Here is a 22,577-nt window from a genome sequence, read left to right as displayed (position 1 = left end):
ATTAAAAGCTGCGCAGCAAACGCCATAATAAACTTTAAATTAAATCAAACCGATCCCTTTTTTAAACAATTACCCACTAATTACTGATTAGTGGTTTAGAGAGGAAATACAATCGACAGTTCTACACCTTTGGAATCAGAGGTCCTAACAATTGAATCACGATCGACTATCGACTACGAGTGTGAATGCTTGATAAGAGTAATACTTAATCTCATCTTTCAAATGGTATCGGTCATAGTACTGAGAAACTTTTTGAAGGGAACAATTTATATATTTGATGAATACCTTGAAGCATTTCACCTTAATCACTAAAATCTTTCCTAAAATCAAAATTTTACTTTTACTTTGAAAATATTTCACACCTGTTTATAAGTAGAAGTTACCGTTATTAGTTACTATTTGATACCGCAGAAAAACACAGACTTTCTTTGACGACTGCAATGAGAAAAAATTAATATTGTAGATAGATTTATAACTGTTGGAAGGAAAATAAGAAAATTAAGGAACAGTTTGCAGCTTCTTTTTAGTTAAACGTAATCTCATTACAAACATACACAACAAACAACAAAGTATGACATTCTGGTAGGTGATATTTACGATCGATTTTTATGGATTTCTCGGATTTACGAAGCAAAATTGTTGAGATATAATAGAAAGTTCCCGAAAGAAGATTCAGTGCAGGGTAGCGTAAGTTATTATAGCAGTAAAGATTTTTAAAGGATAAGTCGCTAGAATCGCCATAAGCGTTGACTGCATATCTCCAAACTTTCCTTCTGCATATGTTACAAAAAATTGAATGGGATTCGAAATCGAATAACATTGTATCAAAGAAGGGCTTAGCAAGGGAAATCTCAATGTAAAGCGTTATTATTAACAGTGACAGAAGATACTGGAAAGTGGAAATAAAAAATTTAGACCGATATGTAAAAATAGATAGGTATGTATGTATTTAACGACACTGGAAAGCCGGAAAATGTGCTTATGGTTCTGCATCACGGAAAAAAAACCGAAACCCTAAAGGATCACTTTGTTGTCTGTCAGTGAAAAGTATCATTGATCACCAAAACCTATCGGATATACAACAGCCCAAGAGAATTATTTATTATTAATTTATTATCCTATTTCAATTATTTCATTGTATTTGGAGATATTTGTAAAATATATACTCCCTTTATTAACCTTTAACCATTAGAAACTTCGATTAGGTAAATTTCAAAAGGACTATCCATATTTAATCGACAATTCAATTTATTATTTACAAGAGGAAAAAAGAATCGTGGGACGAGTTACTTCACTAAATTTGACGCCGGAATTCGTCTTTGTCGTCTTGTCGTCTAGTCGCTTAGTGTTAATTAACATCATCCGAGAAAACGTTAAATGGGAACTTCAATAATTGAAACAGTTTTACCCAACAGAAACTTGAATGATTATCTTTTAACTACTTAGAGAATCGTATTTAAGGAATCTGTGGAGAAAATTAGCCACTCAGAAGAATTAAACAGTAACACCTATACAAGGGACACATTAGCAAATAAATAAATAACTGCAACTTAATTAAAAATAAACGTTAAGTTTTCAAGAATAACACATTGTTAATCCTCAAAGAAATATTTTCTTCAGTTTCATTATTATAATGTAATTGCTGACTTACCGTATTCTATCTGTCTTTAAAACAGTGAATGCATGTTTATATAACATAAATAATAGCGATAATATCAAGAGCAAGTGGTCATGGTATACGACTATCGTTTATTGATAGATATTAAAATAAAAATTAAAGAAAACAACGAAATGCTTCACTATGTTTTTATCCAAAACGATTACTGAAGGCTTAAACTTTTATTTTATTGATTATTTAAATCTATTACGGTTTGTACAAAGAATAAAGGAATTGTACAATGAGTTTTCAGTTTGATTATTTCCTTTCGACTTTTGTACGGTGATTCTGCTTCTCGCTTTTAGGAGTATTTGGATATACAGTGCAAACTCTTTATAACGTCACTCAATTTAACGACAAACTTCTTAAAACGTCGAAATTGCTTGACTTTGGTTGGTTTACATTGTTTTCTATACAATATTACACTCTATATAGCGTCACGCTCACTCTATTTAACGACAACAATGCGGCATTATAAGTCATTAAGCAGTACTTTCTAAGTTGCCGAAATAGATAAGAACTGCAGCTGTGTACGTTGTTGAAGAAGACGATCCTGTCGCTCCGCCAAGCATCAAACAAGCACTTGATGCAGCGAAACTATTAAAAAAATACTTTTTATATAATCAAATTGATCCAGCAGTATCTCAAGATATGAGTAAGATACGTAACAAAATACAATTAAAATATTGGAGCAGCAAAAAACATCAGACGAAGATAACATGCTATACGCAATGTATGAATGTATGAATAATGTTCGTGTGCAAAATGTGTACTATATTGGTAAATGCATATTATTATAGAATAGTAAAATAATATCTTTTATTTCTCTCTATTTAACGACCACTCTTTATAACGCCGAAAAATGTTCAGTCACTGTATTATTAACCGAGAATATTAGTTAATATTAAAGTAGTGGTCCACCATTTTACTATAACAATACTATTGTACATAATTAAAAGCTGCGCAGCAAACGCCATATGTATAGATCTACTACTATTTGTGGTTTCATCAATATTTGACAAGAGCTTTTCCATTTAAGGATATCGACGTATGCCTAAAGGTGTGTTTACATCTGAGTACGAACACGTTCGAGGTAGAACCAATACGGTGGACGATCAACCTAAGCGCGGCAAACTGCCTCGGCCTGTCTCACTACTGTTCCGACTCTATCCGTTTCTGGTCTGTACTTTAATGAGAAATGCATTTGTACATATCTTCCTTGTTTTCGTCGTTTATTTAAAAATTGTAATCAGTAGTCATTATTTATTAATTGAATATGAAATGAAATAAAATCATTGCCTTAACCGACTTCGCTAAAAGTTCTCGAAGATAGAAACAAGGCATCTTTTCCACATCGCATTACTTCGAGCGTGTTCGTGTTCGAATATATACGCACCTTAACAGAACATCCTTTGTTTTTAATGATAAATAGATGATCAGACACGCCTTCAGAAATCGTACCTAGATACTGCTAGATTGCCAATTTAACGATCATATTTTAATTAGATTTACTGAACTTATTGGTATTAATCATATTCACCACTGGGTCTCTCTCTTAATTTGAGCCTTCCGCCGTTGATTTACTGAACTAATTCATTCGTTGTGTAGCTGGCCCACTTTATTCAAAGTTGAAATTTCTACGTCGATCGCCCACTAATTTTCTCCGATGGCCTTGCTCTGGTTTAGTTCGAATTTAGAAGACAAAATCGACCATCAGGCAATCAATGCTACGGTTCATTAATTTCAGCTGCAGCGGGAAACCGATTATCTCTTTCATCTAAAATTCGATATAAAGAAAATTTTCCTTTGCCAATCTTTATAAGGGCAGTTTTATGCCGTTTCTGGAGCTAATCAATGGAAACAGCCACCTGAATCTTATTATATCTGCCGATCTCATTTATGGAATTCCGGAACGAATGCCGAGTTAATGTTGGAAAAGCGTTCGCAAAGTAATTTGGTAACTCAATAAAGGTACTGAAATATACATTTCACTGATGAAAAAATTATGATATTGTCAACTTTCAACAAATAGCGAATCTTATTCAACATGGACTTTTCTGGTATTACTATGCTGTTATAAATGTCTTCAGCATTAGCGGACACAGAATTGCTGTCTTGTCGAGGTTGAGTTAGAAATATTGCAATCAAAGCTTAAAAGTTATTCTAATCTTTAAATAGCAAGTCAGAAGAGGATTACTCAAATTCAAATGTATATACAGCACAAAGAAAATAATAAATAAAAAAACAATAGTAGGAACATAGTAAACAGCATTTTTTATAAAAAATATTTATGTACATCATACATACACTTCAGGATTATAGAATTAGTTGTAGAAGGATGTACGTAGAAAAAAGACTCACAGATTTACTACAGATAAGATTTTCATGAAATGGAAAACTCAAAATTGATACATACATTAGGTCAGGGAAATTAGTCACATTTACGAGACGGAGAAAGTTCAGGAGAAACGTGGTAGTAACCATACCTAAAAGGAGAGGCGAGGATAATTAGCTTAACTTTCTGTGCGTCAAAAAACTTAACTGGAATTTTATAGAGAAGGATCGAAAAAAAGGCGGAAGAACTATTAAGGGAAGATCAATTTGGGTTTAGAAGAAATAGAGGAATGCGATAGGTCATTCTAGCTTTACGGATAACATTAGAGAAAACGATAGAAAAAGAAAAGAATGCGTACATAGGATTTGTAGATTTAAAAAAAGCTTTTGACAATGTTAAATGGGACAAGATGTTAAATATACGTAAAGATGTAGGGATGAGTTACAGATATAGAAGAGTGATAGTTTGTTTAAAGATATTAAAGATATTGCAACTGTAGGGATAGATACAGAAAGATAAAATATTAGTATGCTTAGATTTGCAGATGGTATAGCAGTATTAACATTTACAAAGGAGGAGTTAGAGATAGCTTTAAATAAAATGGAAGCGATATTGACAAAACAGTACTGTATGAAAATAATTAAAAGTAAAACAACAATAGTGGTATGCAAAGAAAAACAAATAGGGAGAGAGCGAATATAAGGATAGGAAAGAAAATATTAGAAGAAATGGCTAATTTCAGGTATCTAGGAAGTCAGATAAGTAGTAGAGATATAAAACAGAGGATCGAGTCGCTTTCAATAAAAAGAAGTCACTCGCGAACGATTAATTTAGAAATTTGAAAAACTTGAGAAAGGGGCAACGTATATACATTATACGAATAAAATGTATCTAAGGGAAAGAGTAATTAATATTGTTGGAAAGTGTCAATAAATAGATTGATATAGTCCTAGAAATGTTCACTTCTAATGATGCAATTTATCTTCTTAGAATCTTAAATCTTAAACAGCTTAAGTCTTCTTCTGCTGAACACGGAAATTAAATTTAAGCGATTATTTTTGTATTATCTTATATTTGAGATATCTAATCCTAAGAGTTATGAGCACCAATTTGTAAGAAACACGATTGGTCTCATTGTAAGTACCTACCTATCTTGTAAATATAACGTAGTATGTCAAATGCAGTTACAATTCATTACTGTACTTGTAAAGCAAACTTAATTGAAATTGCAAACTGTAAACGACTTTGCAGTAGGTACTATATATATACCTACATATATAAGCTTAATTTAACGTGAACTATAATCCGTCATCGACACTGAAATACGTTCCGCTACGGGGAGGAAACAGTCCAAGATAATCAGATATTGTATTTAACGTCACTGAATGGTGATAGTTATTGATTAAAATTTAATTGTAACAAGCACGAAGTTGATAAACTATCAGTAACAGTACGAACCAATTTCAACTTTTTCATTTTTGAGAAATGTATTTTTAAATTGAATGAACTTGGGTAACTCTTTGAACTTAAAACATTATATAAGTATCTTTTCTTGAATATATTAAACAGTTAGATATTGAGGCAGTTAACAATAAATTTTAGTAAACAGTTGTGTGGAATTGATATTCCGATTTAAAAGAATGTAATCAGAAAGAATAATCATATATTTATGTAATTCTAAAGGAAAATAATTAGACCATAGGAATACATACTGATCACACTGCTATCTCTAAACATTCGACGGAGATTTTTCAGACCAATGTCATAAGTGATAATTCCTTTATGTATCGATAATCATGTTTGCATTCAGTAAACTTCTATAAATATGCGCAACAGTATTTATACCCAAATAAAAAAACACAAAACTTATGATGATTGTATATTAAAGCTCAGGGATTTTATTGATTTTGTGATTACTTTTGAAATTGAAGGTCTGAAAACAACGAGCTAATGTTAGTGCAGTAACCGTATTTCACAAAGCAATTTAAACTTTCACTAATTGCGGAAGTTTGTCATTTTCAAGAATTGATTTGCCAAAACTGTATCCCATAAATGAGCCGGCTTAACTTTCAAGTTGATCTAAGTGTCTCAGAAATTTGAAAATCGGCAGAGTTTAATTTCTTCGTAACAGATATTATCCACTTTATTGCATTAACTTTAGCGATTAGGGAAACCCTTTCTATCCACAAATATTTGAAAGTGGACTACTTCGGTTTCCTATTCTCTTTAGAAACCGATTCCAAAACCGATAAATTTTATTTGAGGAAGAAATGTATTTTCAATGCTTTACGTTGCTAAACCGAATGACATAATCCGTAGTGTGGCAAAAGCATTTTGAGTATATGGGTACGTATTTTGGAAAATAACTAAATACATCAAAAAATTGCTTTACGTCCTCTTTTAGTATTAGAATCTAGGAAGGATGATTTAGAGAAAGCTTTAAATTAAATGGATGCAGTATTGACAAAACAATATTGTATGAAAATAAATAAAAGTAAAACAAAAACACTGGTATGCAAGGGAAGAAAAAGTAGCGAAAGAGCGAATATAAAGATAGGAGACGAAAAATTAGAAGAAGTGGCTGACTTTAGGTATCTATAAAGTCAGGACGGAAGGAATAGTAGGGATATAAAGCACAGGATAGCGCAGGGTCGTGCCGCCTTCAATAAAAAGAAGTCACTTCTATGCTTGCGAACGGTTAATTTAGAAATTTGAAAAAGGTTGTTAAAGGTGTATGTTTGGAGCACGGCGTTGTACGGGTGCGAAACATGGACAGTGGGCGCGGCGGAAAAGAAAAGGTTAAAAGCGTTCGAAATGTGGTGCTATAAGCGAATGATGAGGATAACGTGGTTAGAAAAGATTAGAAATGAAGGGGTATTAGAAAGAATAGGAGAACAAAGGACTCTATGGAAGTTAATAATAAATAGGCGAGATAGGTTGGTAGGACACCTTCTCAGGCATGAAGGTCTAGTCAGCGACATATTAGAGGCAGAAACAGGAGTTAGGAGGGGTAGAGGTAGACCTAGATTAGATTAGTGTTTGCAAATAGTTAAAGATGTGGGTTGCTCTATTTTTGAGGGAAATGCGAAGATTAGCTCAGGATAGGAAAGAGTGGAGGTGAGTGTCCAGCCAGTCATAAGACTGATAAAATATATATTATTATACATTGTATAGAGAACGTCCCTATTCGTACTAGTATATGTCGACATAGCTATTACAGAAACTATGACTGCAATAATATGCAATATTTATTGCACCTATCTGATAATTACGAAAGAAAGTTGAGAAATAAATAAAGAATCGATTACTTCAGGGATAATTTCCCAATGACTATGATTGTGGTAAATCTCACGTACCACATTTAATCGAAGACAAGCGGGAAGCTTTAAAACCTTATAGTTCATACATTTTTGAGAGAGTATGTTGTGGTTGGTACAAAACTGTTCTGAATCGGACTGGTTTAGTTTATGCTTAATAAAGTAGTTACTTTAGATATGAAAATGGATCTAACATTAGCAGTCGGCCGTTGTAAACGAGAGTGAAGCTATTTCATCCATTTAAACTTCGAACTTCTAACAACAGGAAGCACCGAAACTGTTACACAAATGCTCCATTTTGCCGTCGTTTATGGACTTTAATTTCAAATGCAGGTTACGTCGAGAAAATTGCGACATATATTCGGCAATTAGAGCAGCTAGAAGCGGTGACCACGAGTACAACACCGAAATTTATGCGAAACAAAAGTCCCATAAATTCTCACAGACAAGTTACATGCATTGCTTCCAATCCTATCTCTTGTTAAATTGGCTACACTAGAAAACATTACTATTCAATTCACTGCTGAATCCTTACAGGCTTTATCTACCCTGGCACTCTACATTACCCGCGATTAAATGGTCTTTATTTAATTACAAACACCAACACTTGACACAATTCAATTCGGTATTCTGATATTCAACTCTGCTATGATATTTAATGCACACAAATATACCTACAGCTTTTACAAATATTCTGCAAAATTTTTTGTCTTTAGATCTGCTATCTTATATGAGCAATTTACAACTGATGATGGATTGGATTGGACCACATGTTTATATTTTACAAGCGTTTATCCGATGTCCTAAATACGTGTCAAAGATCATCAAAAGTACAATAATTTGATCATCGGGATAAAACTAAAGTTTCTAATTTTTTAGGTTAAACATGCACGTTACGTAGAATGAGATTAAATAATGCCCTTCTTTGTTAAGTTCGCAAATACTTAAGGATGTGGGTTCTTCTAGTTTTAGAGAAATGCTCAGGATAGGAAAGTGTGGAGGTGCGTGACGAACCAATCTTAGGACTGACGACCTTGTGATGATGATACTAAATTATATTTTATTCCAATAGAAATATAAAACTTGTTTGAAAAGTAAGGAAAGTATTTCAGTTTAAGAAACCAGTTAACAATTTTAAATTAAGAAAATATATTTTAATGCTATGTCTAAATTGTTATTAGCTAAGTACATGTATAATAGGTAAAAGTAAATATTGAATAGAGTATTTTTATGGGTTGGTGTATATAAACTGGCATATTGAAAATATTATAGGAAAAAGTTTCAACGTTAAACGATCCGTTTGAGAGTCACTTACTCCCTCTTTTTTGTAAACTTTATTGTCCTACTAAGTCCATAATCTCGAAAAGTCCCAAGTGGAATCGAAAGAATTGAATGCAGAGCGCTGTCTCGTATTTGAAAAAGGTCAAATTTCCTTTCTCTATCCCGTCCAATTCGTAAAATGTATTGAAGGTTTTGTAAAAAAAGGTTCTGACATCTTACTGGTCGAAATTGGATCAACACGCGTATCAATCACGGCACTGTGCGATACTTTAGTGGCACGTGTGGCAAAGGTCCTTTGGGAAAGGGTCAGGCAAAAATTAGTTTGCTGAGTTGGAGCCGTTTTACATTGACAGTGTAATACATACTTGAATTTTCCGCTAAATAGCTACCGCGTTCCTACAAGAGTCGGATTGTTAAGTCAGGAAATTTCTGTTCGAATCGGAAACGAGTGGGTGTTATAAAAGCCGCTTTGATTGCTAAAGGTTGTACTTCATTTCATTCTGAACAGTTGGACAGCAGATTATTTTCGGGTTATAATATCCCAAATAACCCAAAACATATCGATTTTAAAATTCACCGTTACTCTTAAAGACAAGAAAACAGTTTTGAATGGCATAGGGGAGACCGGGGATGGTTGACTAGTTTTTTACTGAATAGTTCATATTTTATGAGTTTTAAGGTAAATAGACAAGAAAAGCATGTTAATTGATAGAAAATCTATTAACCTAATAAAAATATGTAATATTTAGTTCTTAGTTTAGTATAATAGTGATGATTTAATGCATTTTACAAAATATTAAATCTTAGTCAATCTACCCCTGGCCCGGGGTAGGTAGACCATATGCCCGGGGTAAGTTGACTCATGTACCAGTAAGAGTCAAATCATGAGAAGGAGCAAATAATTAAACATTTTTTTAATATAATTGAACCTTTTGTTAAAAAATAAACTGGCTAAAGTTTCCTCTTCTAAATTAGTAAAAATTTGTCAATTTTTTATATATTCCACTGTGTCCAGGGTTAATTCTGCTCTCGTCAATTTCGGATTCTGTTCTAATTTTTCTTTTAATTTGGCCACGTAACGATTTAAAAGTCCAATAAAAAGTTAATTTATGTGTTGTTTTCAACTACATATTTTATTGGGGTTGGTTGAATAATTATTCAACCAGCCCCGAAAAAAATTGGTCTACCAACCCCAGACGCCATTTTTAATTTTGATCGCATGGCTAGCCTAAACACTGCCGTTGACTTGAAAAATAAGATGTGAAATATTATAAATGTGCCCTCATTAAACGCTAGGACTAATAGAAAAATGATTTACATAAAACAAGTAGGCATCAGATCAAAAAATACAATATATCAAAATATTACTTATGTGATTGACATATGAAAAACATGTCACTATTCGAAAACAACGCACGACCGCGATGTGGCGCTTCAGATAACTGAGGGGGAGGCAAAATGTAATGCTTGGCTATGATTAGATGACATATAGTTCATACACTGTTGACGAGTTTTCGGTAGTTAGTCTACCTACCCCTATAGTCAACCATCCCCGGTCTCCCCTAGTATTATACGTAATTTACAATCTACATAGACTTAACAGTAATTCGAAAGGGGCATTTGAGTCAGATCACCGGTAAATTAACCAACAAGCATTTAATAACGTTAATGCAGTTAAATAAAGATGCAAGAATTTTAATATGTACTCGGTATAGTTAAAACGTACGATGTCAGAATGGGTTTTTTTAAAAACACCGTTTTAACACATTTATCTGGTTCGGTATTCTGGAACCTTGATTACACTTGATATTTTAATTAGGTACTACACACAATGGTGGCAAATGGTTACACCTATTGAGTAGACTGTTAATGGGATGAAAAAAACTTTAAACTTGGGTGTCTTATTCTCACCAGCCACTATACTGGTGGGCGGGCAGTCCCTCCGGATTACGCCGTATGGTAGAGCGGAAGGCCCTCTTCAGCCTCCTTTTAGGAAACGTGGGAATGGGTGGGTGGTGGTTCGGGTGAGAAACATGAGACAGAAGAGAATGTAACATTATCTGTAGAATATTACTATCCCAGCATTTGTCTTAAGTGATCCAAGGAAACTACAGAGAAACTTGAACCAAGGCAGACGGACCCGAAATCGAACCAGCGTCCTCCCTAATGCTAAGCAATGGTCTAAACCTCTAGACAATGCCACTCGGTAGATGAGATGAGAAAAGTAAGACCTTATATACTAAAAAAGGTGTCAAGACCGGTGGCATGATCCATTAGTAGGGCCGGAGCAAAGGTCGGTCTTCCTCCCTTAAAACAAAAGACATCGTCGTCTTCAAAGAATTACAGGGCAAAGGGAAGCTGGAAATGTCTTCAATTCTTTGAGTTCTTTGTGAGCTTCTTTATCCTCTTGGGGTTGATTTGTCTTGAATAGTATCACGAATTAGAGGGTCGTGATGGTAGCATGAGTTATCAACTGATGTAGATGGACTTTAGCTTCTTCTTTCTTCTGCAGCAGTGTTACTACGTCTCGGTGGTCTTGGGGGTAGATGTCCAGTTTGAGTTTTTGTTTTTTTTGGGGTTCCTAAGGTAACTATCCCAAATGGAATATCTTTATTCTGATTGTGGTGGCTTTCTTTTCATAAACATCGTTGTATTGCATTCCATTTGTTCGTTGTGGTTAGATTAAGATAGATTAGGTTAGGTTTCATACTTTTTCGAGAAAACCATCAAGTGGCGCAAAGATGTCACCGAAAGCTTTGATTAATTTCAAAAATTCGTCGGGAGATGCCAACAGATAGAGTTTATCTGTGTTCTATCGAAACTGACTGAGACGCGCTGATAACAAGATCGAGATCGCGATCTGCGTCTGGCAGTTTCTATAGAATAGTGATCACCATGAACTTGTTTACTTAAGATATCGACTTTTTTTAGAATATTTACAACTTTAATCGCACCATTTTTAAAAATCTTGAGTGACATTTTTTAATCGAGCTGATTTTGGTGGGTATTGAAACATATTGAATTAATTTGTTATCACACTAAATAAAAATAGAAATATTCGCCTCTTTTGGGCCCCCATATTTCATACATAATAGTCAAAACGGGAAAGCAATATGTCATTCCTTGACATTATTTTACAGCATTTATAGGAAATTATTTATGACATCTCCTTTGAGATTATGTACTTATGTACTTAGGTACTTATATTGTGTAACCGCGACAGGAACATAATAGCTTTTGCGTTTAAATTCTCTTGGCAGCTTTGCATTATTACCGTTACGTCAGATTCTGTTACCCTGGAAATCATTAGACAGTTAATTAACTAAAAGTAACGAAAACAAATCGTCCGATAACGGTTACACCTCATTATTTTAACTCGGGATGTCAAACTTTAGCAAAGAATTAGGGCATTAAAATGGGAATATTCCCTTACAGACAACAGGATTAAATGCGATTCGTTCTTTAACGAAATAATCAAATGAACGAGATTATGACTAGGATAAAAAGTTTCTGGATCTTAAAATAACTTTTCTTCGGTAATCTATACTGTCGAATAAAAATTTTAGATTGAGACTTTCGCAGAAAGGACAAATTTAATTACGTTTAGTATAAAAGCATCTACATTTTTATACGTGCTTTCTTTCCTTATTATGGAAGTAATTAAAATAAATAAAGAGAAAGTTTGGAAAGAAGGAATAACCGTCTTTAAAAATAAATGCAAAGTTCATTTTGTAACAAAAAAAATACAATAAAATATTGTATTAAAGTTTCTGTTTAGTCATTAAGCCAGAATAATGATGTAACTAATTAATTAGTAGTCTATGTATAACAAAATAAACTTAAAATCGTGTCAGCTAAGTATTTTGAAGCAACGGTTTGTTGGAACGTGTTTTTTTATTTGTTGTATTAGTAAATCCCTTAAATATTAATTTACTATGTATTAAGTTATAAAATTTCACCTAAAACATCATTACAGTTTGTTATTGAGTATTGATTTAAAAAAATAATTTAACGTCACAAATCTATTTAATTTAAAATAATTTAATCAATAACTTATTCAAAAATATACTTGTATTGTGCTAGAAAACATGAAATGTGGATGCCAATAGTATGTTACAACATTCAAGAAATAAAATTATAAGGAATGGACGTGATTTTTTATCAAATGTCTTACAGTTCACGGAATGGATGTGTCAGCTTTTTCCGCCATCTATATGTTCCTTAGATAACAGAAGAATGTCTCCCTTGCGATCATTCCTGTCTTAAATCCCAAGAACTCCCCTGACATTTCCTGTTCTCTTTAATTCTGGATTCTATTGTGAATTATTCGTAGCATAATTTGCAGAGCGTGACTTATCATCTTAATTAAACTGTCTTGAAGTACGTAAAACAATGCGTTCAGTCGTTCCACCTTTAATAGACTCTAACTTACATAAAAACTAATTTATGTCCCTCACATACGCGCAGTACATATTTCGAACGGATTAATATTAAAATAATTTTACGAGGTCTTTATGTGTTGGAGTATTCATAAGATATTTCAATCATTCGTAAAATTATTAAATTGAGATAAACACTTTATAGAAATAAACTTCTACAACGTAAAGTCACATAGCATTTCGTGGATAGAAAGAAATAATTAATTATTTTGTTAAGTGGTACCCGAGGTGAAAATATTGAGTCTCTCAAAGTCTCTAAAAGCGTGACTCAAGTCTCCGTCTCTCATCGAGTCTCTCTGGTGTCGCTGAGAGACGCTGTCAAAAAAACTGTTTAGCGTCTCTGAACGAGAGACTCGAGTCGCTCATAGAGAGATCCTCATTTCGTATCCAGTCTCTGAACGAGAGACCCGAATCTCTGAACGAGAGACTCGAATCTCTGAATTAACAATTTTATCGTTCGAGTCTCTCATACAGAGACTGTGAAAGATCTATAAAAACACCTAGGCAATAACTGAGAGACTGTGAAAGACTGTGAGAGACGCTCTCAGAGATGCTGAAAGACTGTGAAAGACTCTGAGGGACTGGAGAGACTGAAAATTTTTGCCTAGGGATAGGGTGTTCGTTGGGTTATTTAAAATACTTCTGTGACTAACTTTAACCAAAAAGAATTCTATTTATTTTTCTCGAAATACCAACCCTCCTTAAAATATTGGTGTTTTAAAGCTAAGTGTCGTCACATGTCCCCACATGAAAAAGTCAAGTGGGTTAAGATACATAGATCATTGAGGAAATTAATGACATCTCTACAATAAAATGGGCCAGAGTACCATCACATAAAATGAGCATAGTCCTTCTGATTTAAAAAAGAGTGTTCTTAAGCAGTAGGGGTAGATATTTCTCCAAAAAGGTCTAGTATATTTCGCTGTTCAAAAAAATGAGGTCCGATAACTTAATTTTTAATTATTCTAGCCCAAAGGTTTTTTATTTATCAGTAAATTAGTACTTAGAGGAAGAATTAAAAATAACACCATAGATAATGTAATCAATCCCGGTGTTCGTTAAAAATGTTTCCACCTACACACATAACAGATATTTGTGTACTAAACCTAACGATATTGATGGATATTATGCGCGAAATAATCTGCTTAGGTATTTGTTTATTTAAATGACGTACGATTTATTAAAGTTTCAGCAGGCAGAACAACGGTAATTTACATAATTTTGTTATGTATCTATATTCTAACCACTAATTAAATTATTCGGTCCTCAGAAGGGATAATGAAGTCAACCCGAATGTTTCCTAATTTATGTGTATTTTGTTCATGAAAATGTAGCTTTTCGACGATAATTTACACAAAAGTTTCTGTCCACTCATTCATCAAAATTTTGTTTATCTCCATTTCGTAAGGAATCCATTATTATTAGATTAAATATCTTCAAAATCGGTTTCATTTTCGCAATTTACATACTGATCTAATTAAATGAGTTGTCTCAGCGGATAGCTGTTCTTGATTAACAATAGTTGAAAATCACAAATTACAAATTAATGGCTGAATTAGTTACAGAAAGTTTTGCTTCATTACTTCAATTGAAATCTAAAAATTATTAAGAAAACTGTAGTCTTATTTAGAAAAATTTTGTTCATACCTATCAGTATGAAATAATTTGGAATCTACTATATTCCTTTTTCAATTCTCATCGTTCAATGTCTAATATTTATTTAACAGTACCTTTTCCGCTACATGAGGACTGACAATTTGAATGTTGCGCCTTCGGTTAGTAATATTGACCCATATATTTTGACAGTTATTGCCTATGTAAAAGTATACCTGGTACAATGCAAAAATTTTTTGGTGAAATTTTACAGTTTATACACCTAATGAAAATATCCTGTGCTGTGATAAATTAACAAAAATCTAGAAGCACTTCTAAGTCAGTAACATCGCGAAACTGTCAGAGATAAACGGTCGGTAGTGAACTAATTTTCAAAGTGGCTAATTTATTGTAAACTTGCTCCGTAAAATCCTTAACGTAAGGTTGTAACTTCATTAATGGAGACCGTTGAAATGAACTTACCCTTCGCAACGGGGGACACAGCAATGAAATTCACTAAAGCTGCCCCAGTCCCGTGTCCCATTAAGGTCACTCTCTCGGGATCGCCGCCAAATGCCGGTAAATTTTCTCGGAGCCAATGTAGACCCGCAACAAGATCCATTAGACCAAAGTTTCCCTGTGTACTTCCCTTCGCGCCCGTTTTAACAAAACCTGAAATAAAACATCGACATAATTTATACATCCAACTACAATTCCAGATAAACATAACAGTACTACTGCAAATAACCTCAACAAGAACATTAAAAATAGAAAGGAAAAAAAAAACCAAAAATAATTGAAGCATGAAAACCACAGCAGCATTTCCTCTTGTAAAGGTGGAAAATTACAAAATAGGATATAATAATAAACAATTATTAAACCAATTGTGTCACCTAAGAAGGTATTGCAATGAGCGAGAAGGACCCCCAGGTTACCTCAGTAGCAGGCGACTAATGATTAATTAGTTATGGGAGCAGTGTCATAATGAACTTCTGCGGTATTGAAATGTGACAGATTTTTGTCAAATGTTAGTGTCTTACATGTCTTCAGACAATTTGGATACGTTTTTGAAAAATTACATAAAACTTAAGCTGTTAAGATTTGAAAGTAATAANAAATAACAACGTATGTTTTTCATACATTTTTTAGGTTATATTGGACAAACTAGTCTATTATTTTCTATACTCATTTATCAAAATGTTTCCTTCCTTAGTGAATATCGACGAGATCTTCTCCTTTAAAGGAAATCAGATGAACAAATACTTCCCATAAATCGTTTCGAGATAAATGCTGCCGCGCCTGCATCGTCACTATCGCTTCGTTTCAATTTTTCTAAGCAAACTTACCTGAAGAAGTGTAGTTGTTTGATTTGCTAATGTAAGCCTTAAGTCCTTAAGAAGTTCAGAAGTGTACTTCTATCAGCTTAAATTCTAAATTGACAAAAGCTGACTTGAATTTTGACTGAAGTATTTTCAAGGAACCTATTTCTTTCGGTGTTTTATTAAAAGTCATTACGGTTGCAGCATTATATATATAATAGAACAAAATCAAAACAAAAATTTCATCAGTTGCTAAAGTATTCGGTGCCCTAAACAGAAATTTTATTAGGAGAGAAAAAGTGTCGAAGAAAACGAAGGTAGACGCAGACCTGTACTCTCGTTTGGTTTGGAAATATGTGTATTATAAATGAGCCAAAAAAGTAAACCACAAGCGATGAAAATGAAATACCTCAGAGGCGTACATGGAGTAACAATGCTAGACAAAAAAAAACATGTACATCCGGTAAGAATTAGGAATTTGTCCAATACAAAACATTATTATTAGCAAAATCAGCTGAAGTGGTTCGGACATGTGAGAATGAATGAATGAATAGAGAGAGACAAGTAAGGAAAGTATCGGAAATATGGATAAACGATTTTGAGAAGATCTTAGAGAAAACTGATATGACGTTACACCGGGGAAAGGAGCTGGCGCAGAATAAGAAGAAATTGAGAAGTCTAATCAATAGAATTTTATATATATAACATCCATATAACCAAAATATCATCAGAAACAGTGTTTAACAATTTTAGCTGACCCTTGCCTTATACCTACTGGTAGAAAGGCTTATACAATAATATGTATATCAGTATCAGAATATGTTAGTAGTATACATACATATATATTAAAAAACTTAGAGTTAGAAGTAGAAAAAGTTGTACCTCAAGAAATTGAAGAACCCATAAAGGAAGCTCAATGATTGAAGTCTTAGAATCTTTTTCCCTTAATATTCACTTGGTTGCAGTTGTGTGCCTAACACTTTCAAACATTCGCGAACGCAGGGGAGGATTTTGAGGTGCTAACCCCCCCCCCCAAAGTGTGTGAGAAATTTGCACATTGTTTACATTTTACATTTTCATAATTACACCTATCTTTTTAAATAGTTTGTTTATAGGATGAGTCTAAACTGTTATATACTATAAATATTAAGGAAAAACATCTATTGAAAATGTTATGTAAAATTTATATGTACTTGCATCAGCTTAAAATTCAAAATAATAAATACTTAAAGACCCTTTTTTGGTATTTACGTTTGTTACCATCGACAATGTCATTTTCATGCTGTGTTTTTCCATTTACAATATTATATCTATTTATTAAAAATCCTGTCCTATTGAAGAATTGATTTTACATTGTAATCGCAATAAAATTTCCTTTAAAACAGTATGTTTTATGTACCAAAAATTGTAATAACTATAATGTATGAGAAGCATTTTTCGTTATCAATTTTTAAAAATTAAATTTGGACGTGTTCTGCAATTTTAAAAAAAAAACCCTCTCCCCCGAAACATTTTTTGCGTTCACCCCTGCTTTTCGATCATGATGGGTATCTGTGGGGTTTATTTTCGGTTTAAACACGACCCCTTGTGGGAACAAATCCAGAACACGTTAATTATCATGTTTTAGTTCAATCAGACATTATCTATTACTTATGCGACAGACATACAGTAGTTAGGCATTCTTAAATGCAGGAAACACAAAGAAGATTTTCCCTATTTCCTCTCAAGGAACAGTGTTCTCGTGTAGTATAAAAGACATTACCAATAAACAATGGGGCGCGTCATTTTTGTGATTAACACTCTCATATATTTAACAGGGCATTACTTGTTAACCTTAAATCGAAACTTCCAACCAGCAGGGAAAATTTATGACATTTATTAAAGTGAGGGTGAATATGCAGTCATATGGGAAGTTATAAATTATCACGCCTCTGGCAACTCTGCAAGAGATCAGCATCTCGAGTTGGTGCTTCTATTAATCGATAGAATATTTTTCTTCGAAAGTAATTTCACGTTGGAAGGTTTAATTTACATAAAGACGTCGCCATATTATTAATAATTTTATTAACCTTTTTGTCTTTGTCACGACATCACACAAAATTTACTGTTACTACTTTACTAGAGCTTTTATAGATTAAAATAATCTTGGTCGTAGCAGTAGATGAAAAATTTCTTTGCAAAATGGATTCAGAGGCAGGGGTCCATTTAAATGCCTATTGGTGGAATGGAATATTAGACAAAACGACTACGTAATTTGCGACCAGGAGAGGTATAATTTACTGCTGCAACAGACCTTGGTTTCCGCTTCCGCAATTACGGAAGTTCCTTCACATCTGCTTCTGCATCTGGTTTTGCATTTTTATAACGGAAACTTAAAATCGTGTTTCTCATTTTTTGAATATCAATATATCGCAACAATAAAACAATTCGTAAAAATTTATTAGTTTTATCTATTGGCTGAACTTGGGCGTTATCAAAACACAATTTAAATGGAATTGCTCGTTGCAAAGCTGCAAGTTGTGTAGGTACATGCATTGTAAACGTATTATTATCAATCGTATATGTTTATGAAGTATTAACGTCAATGTAGTATTATAGCTGGCGATATTTTGTTAAAAATAATATTGTTCCTGTGCAAATAACTTTATTGTAGTTTAATGCCTAAATCTATTTTCTAGTATTTCTTATGTCGATGTTTTCCAAATTTTATTCTCTTATTAATTTCCTACGTTAATCTAAAAATTTCCAGGACTTTCGGCTCCCCCTTAGCCTGTTCTCCTAATAGTTTCATTTCGAAAATACTAATACAGTTATAGCGTTTATTTATTTTGTACAGTGTTAGCTCAATGGTGTAAATTTTAAGTTAGAAGGGCAGTTTTGAAGACAAAAAGAAGTTCTATTTGGAATTATTGTGTTGATATTATCGATGCAAGTGCTAAATGCAAAATTTGTGACAAACTATTCGCTAATAGGGCGCACGATCACTGCATTATAGAGTTACCTAAAATCATTACACTTCCGCTTCCGTTTCCGCTTCCGCAAAAATTTACTATTTACATCTGTTTCCGTTATGACACTTCCGTTGCATCGCTACCGGCATTTTACCACCCATTTTACCAAAATTTAAAAAACCGAAAAATCTGATGTATCACAAGAATAGCAAATGATACCTTTTACCAAATTTATTTTCGGAAGTTAACCAAAATAACGCTGCGTTATTTGTTTTAATAAAGATACTACAAATAAATAACAACGTATGTTTTTCATACATTTTTTAGGTTATATTGGACAAACTAGTCTATTATTTTCTATACTCATTTATCAAAATGTTTCCTTCCTTAGTGAATATCGACGAGATCTTCTCCTTTAAAGGAAATCAGATGAACAAATACTTCCCATAAATCGTTTCGAGATAAATGCTGCCGCGCCTGCATCGTCACTATCGCTTCGTTTCAATTTTTCTAAGCAAACTTACCTGAAGAAGTGTAGTTGTTTGATTTGCTAATGTAAGCCTTAAGTCCTTAAGAAGGAACAGCTTCGGTTTATTTAAGAAAATTTGATTTTAAATCTTTCTGTAGACTTTGCATTTTCTTTCCTACGAATCGAGAATGTACATTTGCGTCAGACGTACAATTGCTAAAAATTTACCATTCAAATGAGTTTTCAAGAAAATATAACTAAAGCTGGATGAATATTTGCGGTACTATTATGGCAAAACGTATAATGTTAGATACATAAAACGAATTAGCACAGTTCTTCAAACAACGTACTCAAAAGTAAAAATCACTGGTTAGGGGGTAGTTCTGTTCATGAGATATATACGTATTTTGCAAAATGATTTGTCGTCCCATGATTGCAACGTTTTGAATAATTATCTTTATAAGTGTAGTATGCGGACGTGACTTTTAAGAAAATATACGTGTAGCAGCCAGATCCTCGGACGCAACCCTGTCATAAAGTTTATTACCGTTGCTTAAAGAAAATGATCTCTGGGACGGTCAAGAAGTACTGAGTACTGTGCAATTTTAAAAAGGACGGAATCGGGAGTCGAAGATTAACCCTCGAAAAAGTTAGACGTCGTGAGGGCTTGGCTCATTCATGTAAAGCTTCCATGTTCTCTTAAGTTAATCTTATTCATTTTATAACTTGTTTCTTTTAATAAATCGTTATATTTACACGCTACTGTTATATCCCTACATAAGTTTGGGAAAAGTTGTTGTGAATGTAGAAAATTCAAAGAATTGTATTTATTTCTGCTAAAAGGACGTCTTAATAATTAAATTTCGAAACGTACCAAAAATTTTTCCGATTGTCCTTGTGAGGCCATCTGTAGTTTATAGAAAGATCTGTCGTTTAATAGTCGGTCAAGCTAGAGTTCTAAACAGGCAATAAAATCATCATCATACGACAACAAATATTTAAAGTTTCCATGCTGACATCTGTTACATAGAAGCTTCATCGCTATAAAATAAACAGTGAAGCAAATATCTCAGAAATGTTTTAAGCTTTTCAATTTCAAAAAGCTCCGTCTCTTCATTCACACATCACATTAACGATTAACGGTTTAAATTCCTAAGACAAGCTTTATTGATTCTAAATACTCATTTGATACCCTAAATCGAATTATATGCTTGAAGTTACCTTTAATTGGTCTTACACGTTTTCAGGCAATGTTATACGAGGTCTATTCAAAAAGTATCACGAATTTTGAATTTCCGCGGGTTGCGAATATTCGATCTTCGACTCTTTAATGGCGCTATGTTGATACTCATGTACCCTCACTAATGCCAACAAGTTCGACCATGTGGAACGTTCAGTTAATTTTTGACAGCTGCATTGCTTGCACGTGTTTGGCTGGTCTTCGATTTTTGCCTATTCCAAAAAAAGGATTGAAGAATTTGGATCAAATTTTGTGTGAACAACAAAATTAGGTGCGTGGACACATTCCCAATGTTGTCTGTGGCATATGGTAAAGCTACCTTGGACCCAAGCAATGTTTATTGGTGGTAAAAAAATGTTCTCAGAGGGCCAAGAAGATGTGAACAACGAAGAGAGTGCCGGGCACCCGAGCACGTCAACAATATATGAAAACATTGATGAAGTGAAGAAAATAGTATTGACCAATCATTGAATCACAGTTGGAGAAGTTGCTGAGGACCTAAAAATATCGATCGGCTCCTGCCATTCGATTTTTACGAATGATTTAGGCATGAGACGGGTGGCCACGAAATTCGTACCAAAATTTCGACCAAAAACAGCATCGCATTAACATTGGGAGCTTCTGGACTCTGTCTGCGACGACCGAAATTTGCTCCAGAGGGTCATAACTGGTGACGAATTATGGGTTTATGGTTATGAAGTGGAAACCAAAGCTCAATCGTCCCAACGGAAGCTGCCGCACGAGCCAAGACCGAAAAAATCGCGTCGAGTTAGGTCTAATGTGAAGGTTTTGCGTACAGTTTTCTCCGATTGCAAGGACGTGGTGCATCACACAAATTGCCACAGGGTAGAACAGTCATTAAGGAATATTACCCACAAGTTATGCTCAATTTGCGCGAGGCAATCATCCAGAAACGCACGAATTTGTGGAAGAACAAAAATTGGCTTTTGCACCATGATAACGCCCCTGTTCATACATCGTTGCTTGTGCGCGAATTTCTGGTAAAAAACAACACACTAATAATGCCACAGCCACCGTATTCCCCAGACCTGGCTTCTGTGGCTTTTTGTTGTTCCCGAAACTGAAGAGGCCCATGAAAGGACGACGCTAAGCTACGATTGAGGAGATAAAGACAGCATCGAACGAGGAGCTGAAGAAGATCACAAAAAATGATTTTTTTGAAGTGCTTCGAGGATTGGAAAAAACGTTGGTACAACTGTATAATATCTGGTAGGGGTTACTTTGATAGGGACAAAATAGATATTCATGAATAAATAAATAAATTATTTTTGAACAAACACAAAATTCGCGATACTTTTTAAACTAACCTCGTATGAATAGGCGTTTATAATTTTATGGTATACAGTTAGTAGGTAGCTATATAGTTTTATGTGCATTTCGTAGTTATGAAGTTATGATTATGCCATCTCATTTGAGGCTTTCTCAGTCGTTTGATGAGCCGTTTTAATAGCTGTCAATTTATGGCTAAAAAATAATATAGTTATTAAGTGCTCTGAACCAGAAAACAGTTGTATTACGTCAATTACTTATCATATTATCATGATCACCTACTTAGATTTAACGGGACTCCTGTTTCTATACTACTATTATAATAAATAATTAATAAAACTAAAATAAAAATTAATTGTATTACCTTATACCATTATTTCTATTGTGATCTGATTTATTAATTTAAAAAGTTGTGTTAAATAGGAAGTTTCTTCTCTTCAAAATTTCTGGACATAAATGTCTATCTATACAGAAGCATATAAGTCAGCTCTTATCGTATAAAAACAATAATCCACGTAATAAGAGTGATTAGAATTTTAGGAAGACGAAATTAGGATTCGCTTCTAGCTACTGAACATTCCTAATGGTTGGCGGTAACCGTTTAACAAAACAGTGTTCATAACCATAACTGTGTTAGTGTTTATTACCCAGAGTCATTTATTTTTTAGTGTCACAGCCGGGTTATG

At 33.6% G+C, this 22,577-nt stretch overlaps 1 protein-coding gene across 3 annotated transcripts in view; it reads right to left on the bottom strand.

Moving 5' to 3' along the window:
- Positions 1-22,577, bottom strand: part of LOC108737977 (neuroligin-1-like) — a 280,090-nt gene that overhangs the window by 49,902 nt on the left and 207,611 nt on the right. For all 3 annotated transcript variants that reach the window (XM_025981832.1, XM_025981834.1, XM_025981833.1), the window contains one exon: positions 15,106-15,294. In XM_025981832.1, coding sequence (XP_025837617.1) covers positions 15,106-15,294 — 189 coding nt within the window. The remainder of the gene's footprint in view (positions 1-15,105; positions 15,295-22,577) is intronic.

The sequence above is a fragment of the Agrilus planipennis genome, unplaced genomic scaffold, assembly GCF_000699045.2.
Source record: "Agrilus planipennis isolate EAB-ADULT unplaced genomic scaffold, Apla_2.0 scaffold161, whole genome shotgun sequence".
NCBI classification, from domain to species: domain Eukaryota; kingdom Metazoa; phylum Arthropoda; class Insecta; order Coleoptera; family Buprestidae; genus Agrilus; species Agrilus planipennis.
The sequence above is the reverse complement of the archived record's forward strand: the minus strand, read 5'-3'. Positions and strand labels throughout refer to the sequence as shown.